Source organism: Stegodyphus dumicola, chromosome 2, assembly GCF_044657685.1.
Source record: "Stegodyphus dumicola isolate Sdum_Otavi_A_Nest chromosome 2, ASM4465768v1".
Classification (NCBI taxonomy): Eukaryota; Metazoa; Arthropoda; class Arachnida; order Araneae; family Eresidae; genus Stegodyphus; species Stegodyphus dumicola.
Genome location: NC_140769.1, coordinates 205,472,663 through 205,486,041, shown reverse-complemented (window position 1 = coordinate 205,486,041; position 13,379 = coordinate 205,472,663). Strand labels below are relative to the sequence as shown.

At 32.1% G+C, this 13,379-nt stretch overlaps 2 protein-coding genes across 4 annotated transcripts in view; one reads left to right on the top strand and one right to left on the bottom strand.

The window, feature by feature from the left end:
- Positions 1-2,811, bottom strand: part of Nox (NADPH oxidase) — a 113,755-nt gene extending 110,944 nt beyond the window's left edge. The window contains exons 1-2 of one of the 3 annotated variants that reach the window (XM_035359037.2): positions 2,769-2,811; positions 2,194-2,266 (exon numbers count right to left, since the gene is read on the bottom strand). In XM_035359037.2, coding sequence (XP_035214928.1) covers positions 2,194-2,196 — 3 coding nt within the window. In that variant the 5' untranslated portion in view covers positions 2,197-2,266; positions 2,769-2,811. Of the gene's footprint in view, positions 1-2,193; positions 2,267-2,684; positions 2,703-2,768 lie in introns of those variants that run through there. The other 2 variants (XM_035359043.2, XM_035359038.2) reach the window with 2 other exon arrangements.
- Positions 1-13,379, top strand: part of LOC118188576 (uncharacterized) — a 28,127-nt gene that overhangs the window by 2,053 nt on the left and 12,695 nt on the right. The window contains exons 2-3 of the mRNA XM_035359046.2: positions 6,937-7,009; positions 7,208-7,316. Of these exons, the coding sequence (XP_035214937.1) occupies positions 6,940-7,009; positions 7,208-7,316 (179 nt within the window). The 5' untranslated portion in view covers positions 6,937-6,939. The remainder of the gene's footprint in view (positions 1-6,936; positions 7,010-7,207; positions 7,317-13,379) is intronic.

Here is a 13,379-nt window from a genome sequence, read left to right as displayed (position 1 = left end):
AGCTGAAAGAACTGCTTTTTTTTTTTTTTTTTTTTTTTTACCAACGTATGATAGACGATAGAATTCTCAAAACAAATGAAAACTAGTTAATGCAAAGTATTTATTAAAAAATAACTTTTCCTCTCACGTTTCAGCTTTTAAACGTCAAATGAAAATATGTTGAATTTGCAGCATGTCCCGAAACAGTATCATTATCAATCAGAGAATCGTCATTTAAAAGTTTCATGATGATTTATTATTCGTGGGAAACTAGCCTCTTTTCAGTCTCAATCACTAAACGAACTGTGGAAGATGACCAGTAGTATATTACACCTACGATGCTGTGAGACTATTTCAAGTAGCAGTTTAATTTCTTGCTGATTATATCCTAACTTCTACTTTATTCACGATTACGGACAGACTTAGTTTTGAAACAAAAACTCAATTACTCCCGGTAATTAAGTGCAGAATTCAAATAGCGTACATTTATTGCGTTCAAAATTAGTGAATTTGCCGAAGGGCATATTAGTACCTTCGTTTTCAATACAGAAATTTCTTTTGGAAAAAAAAAAATTACATTTTTATCCAGCCGTAAACAAGTTTATATCAATTTCGAAAACGTATTCTAGTTCCTTTTTTTTAAAAAAAATTGTTTAGGTTTTATTTAGAGAATTTTATTTAAAATGATTATATCATATAGTTGAAATGGGTTCTTTCTTTTATAAACAGTAAATTAAAAAATCTTTCACAAATATTCCTGACATCCTAGGAGTCGGTAAAACTTCCCAGGAAATTTACGAGAAATCTCGTTAAGGTATAAATCTGCTGGCTAGACACTCATACACATTTTATCTCATCACTCATACACATTTTTAACTCAGTCGATCTGTTTATGAGGCTTGCAATATATATGCAATACCATGGATATCAGATGGTATATTCGGTTGCTATAGCTAGTTACAGTAACTATAAAATATGGTGCCAAGGTTGCTAATTTTCCCAATGATTTTATGTTTCATGAACTGGAAACAATTAATTTAAAAGAAAAGCTTATGCAAACGAAGTATCTGCTTTCTGTTTTGACAAGGATGCGAAATTTTATTTAGCAATAAACATATTTTTTACATAGAGTAAACAGTAATACCTATTTACAGGAATTAAGGAAAGTACTAGGTCAAGAACAAGTTAAAAGCATACTTAAATATCATGTTAAAATTAAACTATCGTCTGCAGATTTAATGTGCTCTTTTCCCTATACTCGCTATACTCCAAAAATAATAAAATAATTTTATCACATATTATTATTATTTTATAACACCAAAATCTAGCTGGATTTCAATCGTATAATTTAAGCATTCAGTTTCTAATTTAATAATTTGCATTATATTCATTTCTTATTATTTTGTAATTAACATATTTCAGAAATATATTGGTTATAACGCATTATTTTTATACTCTTGATGTATCTATTGATGACAATTTCTAGCCTAGAAGATTTTCAGATAATTTTCATGTTTAATATGCAGGATTATTCTTCATCGAAAGTTCATGTTTTTAAAAAATTACGTTAGAGCATATACAGCTTTCATGTTAAAAAATAAAATAAAAAAATAATAAATTTGGTTAAAATTTTGTGAATTAAAACGAGAAATTTCAACGAAGAATAATATAATACTAATTTAGTACATTTTTCTTCCCTGACAAACAAATAAAAATTATAGAAAATTCAAGTCTGTCAATGACCTGAAAATACTAAACATGAAATTAACCTTGAAAATCTTTTAAATTAGAGATTTCTGTAATGAAAATTTAGAGAATATATTTTTCATTTATTCCATATTAAAAATTACCTGCTCCTGGTGGCTTTTTCTCTACATATTTATGAGAGCTTAAATTTATGATATTTTAACTGGTTTCTAAAAATTTTACATGTGCATTGAAAAGCAAAAAGTAAAATACTGAATCTAAGTTATGAAGTAAGAAATATCAATGATTTTTTCAATACTTCAATAGATCATTAAGAAGTATCGAAATATACGTAATATTTATATTAAGATTAAATGAGGGAAAAGAAGAAAGGGAGATGATTTTTTAGCACTTGCCATTTGAAAAAGAAAAGAGTTAATAAAAGGGATGGTAAAGAAGGAACTTATTTTTAAGTCCAAATTTTTAAGTAGAGATTATTTAATTACAAAATTAAGAATGGGTACTTACCATTATTAATTATTCTGCTACGGTAACGCAATGACAAAGAAGTGGAATTGGAGTATCAACGTTTCCCAGCCAACTAAAAATATAATTGAAAGTTGAAATATAAGTATTGCAACTAAATAAAATTTAAATCACAATAAAAATTTTAAAAAATCTGATTTCCAATTTAATATCATGTTTGATTTTAATTTAAAATTTTATATTTACTTTTTTTTAGTTATAATTTGAGTATTTATCTTTAAATTTGAACTGAAAGAAATAAAGTTTCTTTTCAAGGGACCATCTCAAAAGTTCGTAAAAAACACCGTCATCTGTTTCTAAAGTTTAGAAACAAAATTTACAGACTATGGCCGAGAGAAATTACACTAAGCATGAGGTAAAAAAACTGTATGCGTAACTAATACAAGAAAATATTTTCAATATTCGACACAAAATTAAAGAAACTTATTAAACGGTAAAAAGTAATAAAACTTATGAAAGGTAATAAATTTTACTTTTGTGATGAAACTAAGCCATTGTGGTGAAATTTACTTTTACATTAAAAAATTAAATCAGCAAATTTCAAGATTAAAATTTACCCGAAGGAGGAGTGCAGCAAATAGAGGCTAGTATCAATATAATCAACGTAACAACTAAAGGAGAAAACCTAAAAATCTCCACCTGTTACCAAAAATGCAAGGAGACGATGTGTATGCGTGATTAGCATAATATTTGTTCAAAAGCTTATACAAACTTTTCTTCCAGCACTTCAGTCCGCAGCTGCCAGCTATGAAGCAAAGTAAATCAAAAGCATATTCTTAGATTCCATTCTTATATGTAACATAGTTGCAAAAAAATCCAGCAATTTGGTATGAAATTGGATAGTCAAATTAAATTTGCATGAAATATTAAGAATTAAAATTTTTTTTCGTAATATTGTTTACTGTGATGTATTCTATCTTTTTCTATATAATTAGACCAAAGGGGCAATTTGCCCAGAAGGACTATTTTGCGTTGATTCGCTACAAGCGTTGTTTCACTTTCCAAATTGTCCAACCAAATATTATCGTTCTGTATTAGATTTAAAGAAATTAAATAATGAAGAATCTGCATGAATGTATGTATGTTTCTCGCATTGTGATAAAATAACGGTACCTAGAGCCATCCAATTTTGAATAACGTAAATCCTGCTGCGAATATGAGCATTTGGAAGCCTAAATTTGAAATTTAGAATTTGTTTTATTATCGATTTCATATTTTGTAAAACTTTAACGAATTTTTGATTAACAAACTCGGGGATTTCAAAGTGAGCAATGGCAACGTTGTACAGAAAAAAAAATTTATCTCCAGCGCGCGAGCTGTGTGGAAATTCTAAAGATATGGTCAGTTAAAAATTATTTATCGATATTGCTCTTGAAGTGAAGTTTATGGTTTAAATGCGAAGAACATGATAGTTAATAAATAACGGTAACACACAAAATGTTAAAAAAACACTCTTTGGACGTAATTTAAAATCTGAAACGTTTCAGATTTTTTATTTTTATTACTGTTATTTTTTCTTACAGAACAAATATGTTCGAATGATTTTTAAAGTAACAAATAAAGTCTGCAAACCCTGAATTCTCAAGACTTTTGACAAATAAAAAATGTATATGAATCTGCTTATCTGAAACTATATGGTGATAAAAAGATTTTTTTCTAAAGGCCGTAGTTTCGTATTTACATCTTTTTTACCCAAAGGGGTGTTAGCCCAATCCCAGAACGGCTATTAGTCTCGAAACGGCATTTTGCGTCGGTTCACTATAAATGTCCGGTTCACTTTTGAAATTGTTCCCACCAATTATTATCGCCCTCCTGAGACACAAAGTTCCTAAGACACTTAGATCTCGGCTATTGAGAAGCAAAGGTACTGTAGAGAAGGTCTGCCGAAATAAACCGCCTATAATAAATAAAAACTAACAGATGGAAACAAGAGAGGAATCCCTCCCCTCCCCCTCCCCCCCCCAAAAGAAGAGAGTGCATTAATTTTAAATGACCTTCGCATTCGTTTTTTGTGCTGTTTAGATAACCATTACCTGATCTAAAAATAATATGGTCGTTATAGTAATTCGCAGAAACAGAATTATTTGTCACTTCATCTGTTAGTCTGACGATGAGCACACTTCGGGCAATTTGAAATTGGTTAAATTACTATACACATAATGTAATTTAAGAAATTAAACTACTAGTTAATAAAGAAGAGTTTCATTGCACCATTTCTGTTTCAGAAATAAAATTATTGTTTGTTGCAAGTGCGTCATGTTGCAGGTGCGCCAAGAACCTTACGGATCGTAAGGAAGGAGCCTGATGACCTCATTTTGGCCATGCTTACTGGAGATTCTCCGAGTGATAAACATAATAAAAGATATCAGATAATTTGCTCGTATTTATACATGCTTGGAATTTATTAGCTTGTTTTACTTTTTAATTATGGTTATTGACACTTTTTTTTTCAATTAGTGTTCAGTACACTTTTACAACAGCTCATGCCAGAAGATGTAAATTATTTCTGTCAATATGAATTACTAACTATGAAAAAGAAACAAAAAATTAAGGTTTGAAAACTGAGGTCAGAACTCATGGAAGTTCTGAAAATAATCCTGTTGTAGGAGGATGCTTCATACTGCAAGTTGAGAATACAAATACACATATTTCATGTAATAATCAGTGCAGTGGCTCTGAATTAAACACGTAAATAAAGATGAAAAGCATTGAAAAAATGATTAAAGCAATAGTGAATTTATTAAACAAATGACATTTTACCACAACTACATATTATATTAAATAAAATTGAATAAAAGTGGCAGCCTGAGAAAATTATATTTTAAAATTACAGTTTACGTATCAAAGGCAAATTAGCTGCATTATCAGTTTTCTTTCATATAAGAAATTGGAGAAATACCTTAGACGGTGAAGAAATAATTTCTTAAACCAATGAAAATATTGAGAATAATATTTAAGCAAATATACACACACAACAAATTAATTGATTCTGCTCATTTAGAAGCATAGTCTTAAAAAACATTATTTTCGAAATTAATGTAATTTTAAAGTTAAAAATATGTAAATGTAGTTCGCTATATTTCGCAGAGCTGTTTTGCAACTTTCCGAAGTTTCAAAGTGTTACCGAATTTTTCCAGAAAGTTCACCTTTGACGATCATATATTTCTTCATATTTAATATTTCTTCTGAATTATGTACTGGAATTTTAAAAATTTTTTTGTTTAAAGAAACAGAAATCCTCGTGCACCACCAAGTATCACACGAGACTTACAAATCGTAAGTAAAAAAGGCAAAATTGTAAGTAATATCATCAGTTTTCAATAATACAATGAAATCATACACAAAGAAAAAAACACAAGTAAATACAAAAGTATAAAAATGTATAAAGAAATCATTTACAATGTTTAAAATAAAAGTCAACAAAATCGCTGAAAGCTCGGTAGGCCGAAGCTGAAGATACAAAATAATAACATTTCGACGGCCAATGAATTCCAATTAATTTTAATCTGCATTTTAATAGATTTATTCTTTTATTAAGCAATGGGAAGTCCAAAATCAGGTGGAAAACACTTTGCTGAGCGCTAAGATTGCAACAACACAAATTGGAAGATGTCAGCTTAAATCGTTCAAGATAAACATTTAACTCACCATATCCCAGACAAAAATTGCGTAACTTTAAAATTGAGCAACAAGTTCTTACTTTTCAGTCTTTCAAAAATAGTTGGGAAGAATGTTTTTGTAAGATCCCTTATCAGATCTTATGTACTGGAATTTAAAAGCCAATTTTAATTAATATCATTTTGAACATACAAAATCAGAATGCATTTTTTCAAAGCAATCTGGAGTTTATGGTTTGAAGACATTCCTTGTAAATATATTAGTACTACATTATACATCATATCTAAATTTAATTAAATAACATAATAGCATGCTTATTTTCGATATATATTTGATGCATGCTCGTGTTTTGAGTCAAGCAACGATTTAATCATGTTAATGAAAAATATCAAATGTTTGTAAATAAAAAAAAATGCGAAATTAAATAAATAACGATGAATTATGCAAGATGGAAGAAAGAAAAATTTCAAGCTTCGCAGCGAATAGAGTGTTCGAGACACCATTTTTCTGTATGATTGTCTGTACGTAATCTCTCTCTGTGCCAAATGTAGTCATTCCAAATTGCACCATATATACATTCTATGTTGCAATTAGCTGACAGTTTGTTCATGCGTAGTGCTTGATGGCTGATGTGTCGAAACACGTTCGATAGAATTCTCCAAATGCTCAGACATTGTTTATATAGTCTCTTGATATTGTTTATGATCAACTGAGTGCAGTGTTGATGTTTTCTTGTGTTGCTACCATTACTGGCTGTCCTACTTGCGGTTCGTCCAAAATAATTTCATATTCACTCTTAAGTCTGTGATTCTCCATATTATAACAATTGCAAATGATATGGGGATTTATGTTGCAGTGAGGAATTAAAGGTATCGAATCACGATCAGTCTCTTCTCTAATTTTAACCTAAAAGAAAAAGCAAAAGAAAGCATGTCATTTCCGTAAAATTTCGCCCATCATGCCAACCTAAAAATACAAAATTTAGCTGTTTAACTCTAACCCTTTTCTGTGAGTCTCAAAACATTTCTCCTTTCATACGTTAATTTTCATGCATGCAAACATAAAATATGATTTAATAATTTTTTATATAAGGCATCTTCTTTACAGGTCATGAACACCGTGTTGATATGCATCTTTCTCTTTTTATTGGTTCCACATTCTTTTGGAAGTTTCCACTGTTGTAAGTAATTTCATTTATAGCCATGAAAAACAGCAATTATTTTTTTAAAAAAAATTTAAACGTCATATTTTTTTGTCAAATATTTCTATTCACACTAATATGCATTTTGAACAATCATTTCTAAAAAAGAAGCTTAATTATAATATTATATTCAATAATTATATTAAAATGTGCTAATTTAATTTCCTCCTTTCGCAGTTACTAGAAGTCAACAAATAACGGGAACATGTGTTTTCTTGATTCCTTACTTGTCCTTCCTGTATTTGCCAGTAGAATCTGTCCCCCCACCTGAATTGGCAGCCATAATGTAAGTTTAAAGAAGAACTTTGATATAAATGTAAATTAATTATTATACAAAAATAGTCATTACATGATATAGAAAAGAAATGTATTAGAATGATGTAAAGATTTCTTTCTGTACTATAAAAATAGCATAATTATATTGAACTGAAGACGTAATGTGTAATAGTAGAAACATTTTAATAAATTATAATAATGCCGCAAATGACCACAGAGGTTATTACTTGCAAATAATATAATTAATTTAATTAAAATCAATTAGATGTATTATCTATATTTATAAAAGGAAGAGTCTGTCTGTCTGTGTGTGTGTCTTTCATTCGTGCTGCGAGTAAGCTGGACACAGGGCTACGAAATTTGGTACACAGGTGCATCCAGACAAGAGTCAGTGCACCCGAAGCGAATTTTTTCAAAATTCGAATGAGAATTTTTTATTTTGCATTTTTGATGAAATCGCAGCAAATCGATAATTCTCTCTCATTATATCAGCAGCAACGGCATTAAGTCATTGTTACTGATATATCACTGCTGCTGATATCAGCCCTGTTACCACTCAAAAAAATGAGACGATGATTCTGTGCTGTTTTTAAATTTTTAAATTTAATGTTTCTTTTGGACACTGGACGTTTGCCGAAAGAAGGCAACGGGAAGTTAGCTAATTTATTTATCAGGTTAATTAATACTTGTATTAAGGGATATTGCTTATTTCATTGTATTTTTTTTTTACATGTAATACATTTTTATTGAAATTTGTCGTTTTCTTTAGTCCAAAGGAGCTTTGTCCCTGAAGGACTACTGGTTTCGTTTTTGCGTCGATTCACTACAAACAGCGAATCACTTTTAAAACTTTTGCCACAAAATATTATCGCCCTGCATTATATTTAAAGAAATTAAATAATGAAAAATCTGCATAAATGTATGTATGTTTCTCGCACTGTGAAAAAATAACGGTACCTAGAGGCATCAAACTTTGAATAACGCAGTGCTCCCCTCAGAAATGGGCATGTCGAAGACCAAATTTAGAATTTGTTTTATTATCGACTTCCTATTTTGTAAAACTTTAACGAATATTTTATTAACAAACTCAAGGATTTCAGAGCGAGCCATGGCAACGTTGTAGAGAAAAAAATTTTTTATCTCCACGGCGTGAGTCTCTGTATCGGAAATTCTAAAGATATGCTCATTTTAAAACTATTTTGCGATATTGCTGTTGTTTTATGGTTTGAGTGCGAAGAATGTGATATTTAATAAATAAAAGTAACACACAAAATGTTAAAAAAACGCACTTTGGACGTAATTTAAAATCTGAAACATTTCAGATTTTCTTTTTGATAAAGTTGTTCTGAGGAGCAAAATTCTCAGTAGTTTTAAAATTTAATGTTTGGTATTTTTCTGGTGCATTTAAAAGCCAGATGAAGGCTGGCCACATAACGGATAGTATTAGAATAAAAACAAAATAATTCGGCTTTTGGGTGTCCAGTTTATGGCCTGATAAACATCTATTTAATTAAAATAATGCTCTAAAATCCTCATAAAATCAATAGTTGGATATTTTATAAATCATAGCAATAAAGATATCAATTGCAAATAACTTCATTGCTTTAAAAATTTCTCAGTTACTAAGCGACAATAGAGTATTTAAAAAGAAAGTAAAAGATCTTATGGCACGAAGAAAGGTAACTGTGGAAAATGGCTATTTGCTAGACCGAGTGGAAGTTAAATTAAAAGTCTTTTTCTAATGAGTTTCTTCTAATGGCAGAACTTGATATTCTGTTGCATTTGAAATTATGAATGATAAATGCCCTGGCACTGTAATGAAGTATAACAACAGAAACACTAGAGAGGCTACTCTATAAACATTTTAAACGTTAAATTATCATTAAATCGATATGTTAACATTAGTCTCAATGTTTTACGACTGACTCTTTTGTAGGCTAAATTATTCAGATTCAGCGAACGAATATGTGCATGTTATGTACTGGTTCCTGCGTATTCATTCCTTGTATAAAAGTGGGAATTTCTAATTTATTGCGCAGTTTTCACTTATTAACTAAATCTTTTCATTCAACGAATCACGTAATGCTGTGATCTGAATAAGAAATTTTCTGAAATATTATTGTGCAATATTTGTTTTATAAATATGTTTTCATTACTATATATTTAATTTTCCAGTAACTATAAATTAAATACTTTTAAAAATTTCGTTTTTTAATAATTAATTCCCATTAATACATGCAACATATCAGAACTCAAAAGAAACATCTGATGCTCGGGGTATAATTTTAACATTAATTGTTTGTGAAGTTGGAAAAGAAGTACGAATAATTTGCATCTTTTTTATTAAGTAATATTTTTCTTAAATAAATGTTGTATGCTATTATTCATGCCTCAGGAAATCTTCATAAATGGATTATTTCAAAGTAAATTAATCATTTTTAATAAGGTTATTTGATTTAGAAATTGATGGGCGAATTAGTTTTAATCTTAACAATTCTTGTATTTTTATTATACTTTTGCCTTTAATTATTATTATGAGGTTTAAATAAAACGAAACGCTTTTAAGTTGTTACGATAAAGGTTTTAAAGATGTAATGTAAAGAAAATTTCAAAGAGTAGTCTAGCTATTATATACTTCATTAAAATACAAAGTAAAGCATAAAATAAGGTATAATAAATAGGATAAAACATGATATAAAAAACTGAAATTCTTTAGAATTACTTTTGTCGGTTCGATGTATGAAAATGTAGATAAAGAGGATAAACTAAAGAAGTGTAATGTTTTTCTTTTTAACTTTACAGAATGTTTTAAAAAATCTTAAAAATAATAACGAAAATATTATGAAATTGCGTTTCAACTAAAACACCATGCAGCTCGAAAGGTCTTTATTAAGCCAATAATTCTTAGTCAATAATAACTTAAGTCAGTTTTGATGCTTTTTTCCCCATTGGTATATATCTGCATGTGTGGATCTCACTATACAAGATTCATTTTTATTTCATATTTTAAGCTTTGTGATAAAAGAATACACCGAAGAACTACATGTTAAAGTGACAACTATGTACGAGTTTCTGGGATATCTGTAGTGTATGTCGTCAATGTGATTTAATATACAAGGATAGCATAAATGATTCATTCATTTTGAAAAGGCTACATTCTCAAAAGTATTATGCATACACACATGAAAAATATGAAAAGAACCACAAACTTACCAAGTTTTTTTCACTGTTTCACCAAGTTTCCCAGATATGCGGAACTGGTGTATATATATACACTCTTAGACAACCCCCCCCCCAAAAAAAAAGACGCACCTAGAAGATATAAAGCACATTGGACACAAATTGATATGCATACAGGTTTCGACGGAAAATGCAAAATTTTACATTTTGGCTGCCAATGAATGAACGGTTTTCGCTACAGCGCATCTGATCTGCGCAACGGGCAAAATATTTAAGAGGAGAAATCACGATTTCAGGTCATAAATTCTTCACGAATTTCATTCCGTGTACTCTGGTAGACAGTAATTATGCCTCGCATACAGGTGCGCGAACGATATGCGCAAATGTCAAAATTTGAGAGGTTGTGTAGTTGGGCTCAAAGAAGCCGGTTGGTCTTATCGGCGAATAGCTCGACATTTGAGCAGGAGCGATGCCACTATTAGACAATGTTGGCAGGAATGGGTGAACCATGGCCACACACAGCGTCAAGAAAGAAGCGATAGGCCTAGAGCAACGACAGAACGTGAAGACCAAGCAATCGTCACTCACAGCCCCAGATGCATCATTGTCATCGATTGTACGTGCAACTAGTGCTTCAGTGACCGCTAGGACCATTCATAGACGGCTCACAGAAAGGGGGCTGGGGTCACGGCGCCTCTTGCGCCGACTACCATTGAACTCTGTACAACGTCAAGCCAGTTTGCAGTGGACTCAGGCTCATTCGCACTGGGATGTCACTGACTGGAGTAGAATAGTCTTCAGTGATGAGTCCCGCTTTAAACTGAGCATCGATGACCAGTGAAGGCGAGCCCCGGACAGCGGTGTGATACCAACCTGACTGTCTTCCGGCAGACAGGCCGACAATCAGGAGTGATGGTCTGTGTGCCATTTCATTTTATAGGAGGACCTCTTTGGTTGTCATTCGTCGCAACCTTACAGCATAGCGGTACGTCGACGAAGTTCTAAGGCCCGTTTTGTTGTCCTTAATGTCACGCCACCCTGGGCTTACATTTCAGCAAGATAATGCCCGCCCCCACATTGCACATGTTTCTACTGCTTGCCGTAGTGCTTGCCAAACATTACCTTGGCCGGCAAGGTCGTCGGATCTCTCTCCTATTGAGCACGTTTGGAGCATTATGGGCTGGGCCCTCCAACCAGCTCCGGATGTTGACGATTTAACGCGCCAGTTGGACAGAATTTGGCACGATTTTCCTCAGGAGGACATCCGCAACCTCTATCAATCAATGCCAAGCCGAATAACTGCTTGCATAGGGGCCAGAGGTGGACAAACGCGTTACTGGCCTTTTTCACTTTGTGAACCTCTATCACTTCTATAAATTATTCAATTTTTCTCAAACTGTAATCATTTGTTTTTCTCTACATATACATCACTTCTACCGACTTTCGTCCCATTTCTTGGTGCGCCATTTTTTTTTTTTTTTTTTTTTTTTTTTTTTTTTTTTTTTGTCTAAGAGTTTAACACCAGATCCATCGCTGAGTATCATCTTGGTGGCGAAATCTTCTTCCTGTAATGCTTCCTGCGTGTTAACGCAAAAAACTAGTCGACGGGCGTAATCCTCTGGTTTTAATTGCTGCTGTAGCTAGCTACACATGGTACGGTTTGAAACGCAACCATTGACGCAAAATATTCCACACAGTGTTTTTGTGGTATTTCCGAACATCCGGTCAATTGACAGGACGAACATCTGGACAAAAATGCTACAAAATGTATGGAATGATTTCGATTATCGTCTGAACTTCTGTCGTACCACCAAAGGAGCACATAATGAATATTTGTAGAAGGTGTATAAACTAAGTGTGTAGCACTGTTCATATAATTTTTATGCCTTTACGTGAAATACTTTTGAAAATGTAGCCTTTTCAAAACGAGTGAATCATTTATGCTAGCCCTATATATTGGTCAGAGAAGGAAAGCCTGGAAATTTCCCGCTGAAGAGCATGAGACTTATTTCTCTTATTAAATAATGAAGAATTTGTATGCCGCCCAACCGAAATAGTGGTTAGTGACTCTGAATGCTGTACCGAAGCCCCGAGTTTGAGTCCGGAGAAGGCATAGGTTTTTATAAATGTATAGTGTTTGTGCGGCGTGGGGACGCTTTAAGTATGCGGTGAGCCGAAAGTCCTCTCGATCGGTTGCTGGTAGGAAAAGAAGAATGGGAGGCCTGCGAAAAAGCCCTCCCGGTATGCTCTTCATCAAAATTGGGGGCGGAACTGAGCGAAAATCGTACGGTAATCTGTATGGTGCTCAAGGCTATTTCCAATGATAGACGCAATCTTGCACTTCTTGCCAAGATGAATTTCATAGCGCCCAGACGGTATAGTGGTTAGGAGGGTTTACTGCGATACCGAAAGGCGCACGTTCGAATCCCCGAGAAGGGATGGATGTAACGTAACATGTGCCATGTGCGTAACATTCCCCAGTTCATGTTGCTTTCAGAAGTCGAACATGCCATTTTACGCTTCCAGATGATAGTAGACAATGGCGGACATCATATCGAACATGTTTCTAAACTTTTGTAGATTATTTATATGTTCTCAATAAAGCTATGATACGCCACTTAGGAGTGGTTTTTGAAACTCATTGTTTTTCCACCCTCGATAAAATTCCCATAATTTTATTCTGCATTACCCAATTTTCATCCAGTGTCGCTGTATAGTTTTTGCTACAGACTGCTCCTCAAATTTCAAGTTTAATTATGGACACTCTGTGTATACTTTTAAATATTTTCACTCATGTGTTTGAGGAAGGAGTTTCAACTTAATATTCAAAACTATAATCCTGCAAATATTTTACATTAATTACTTATTATTTGTTATTTAATACTTAAAATTT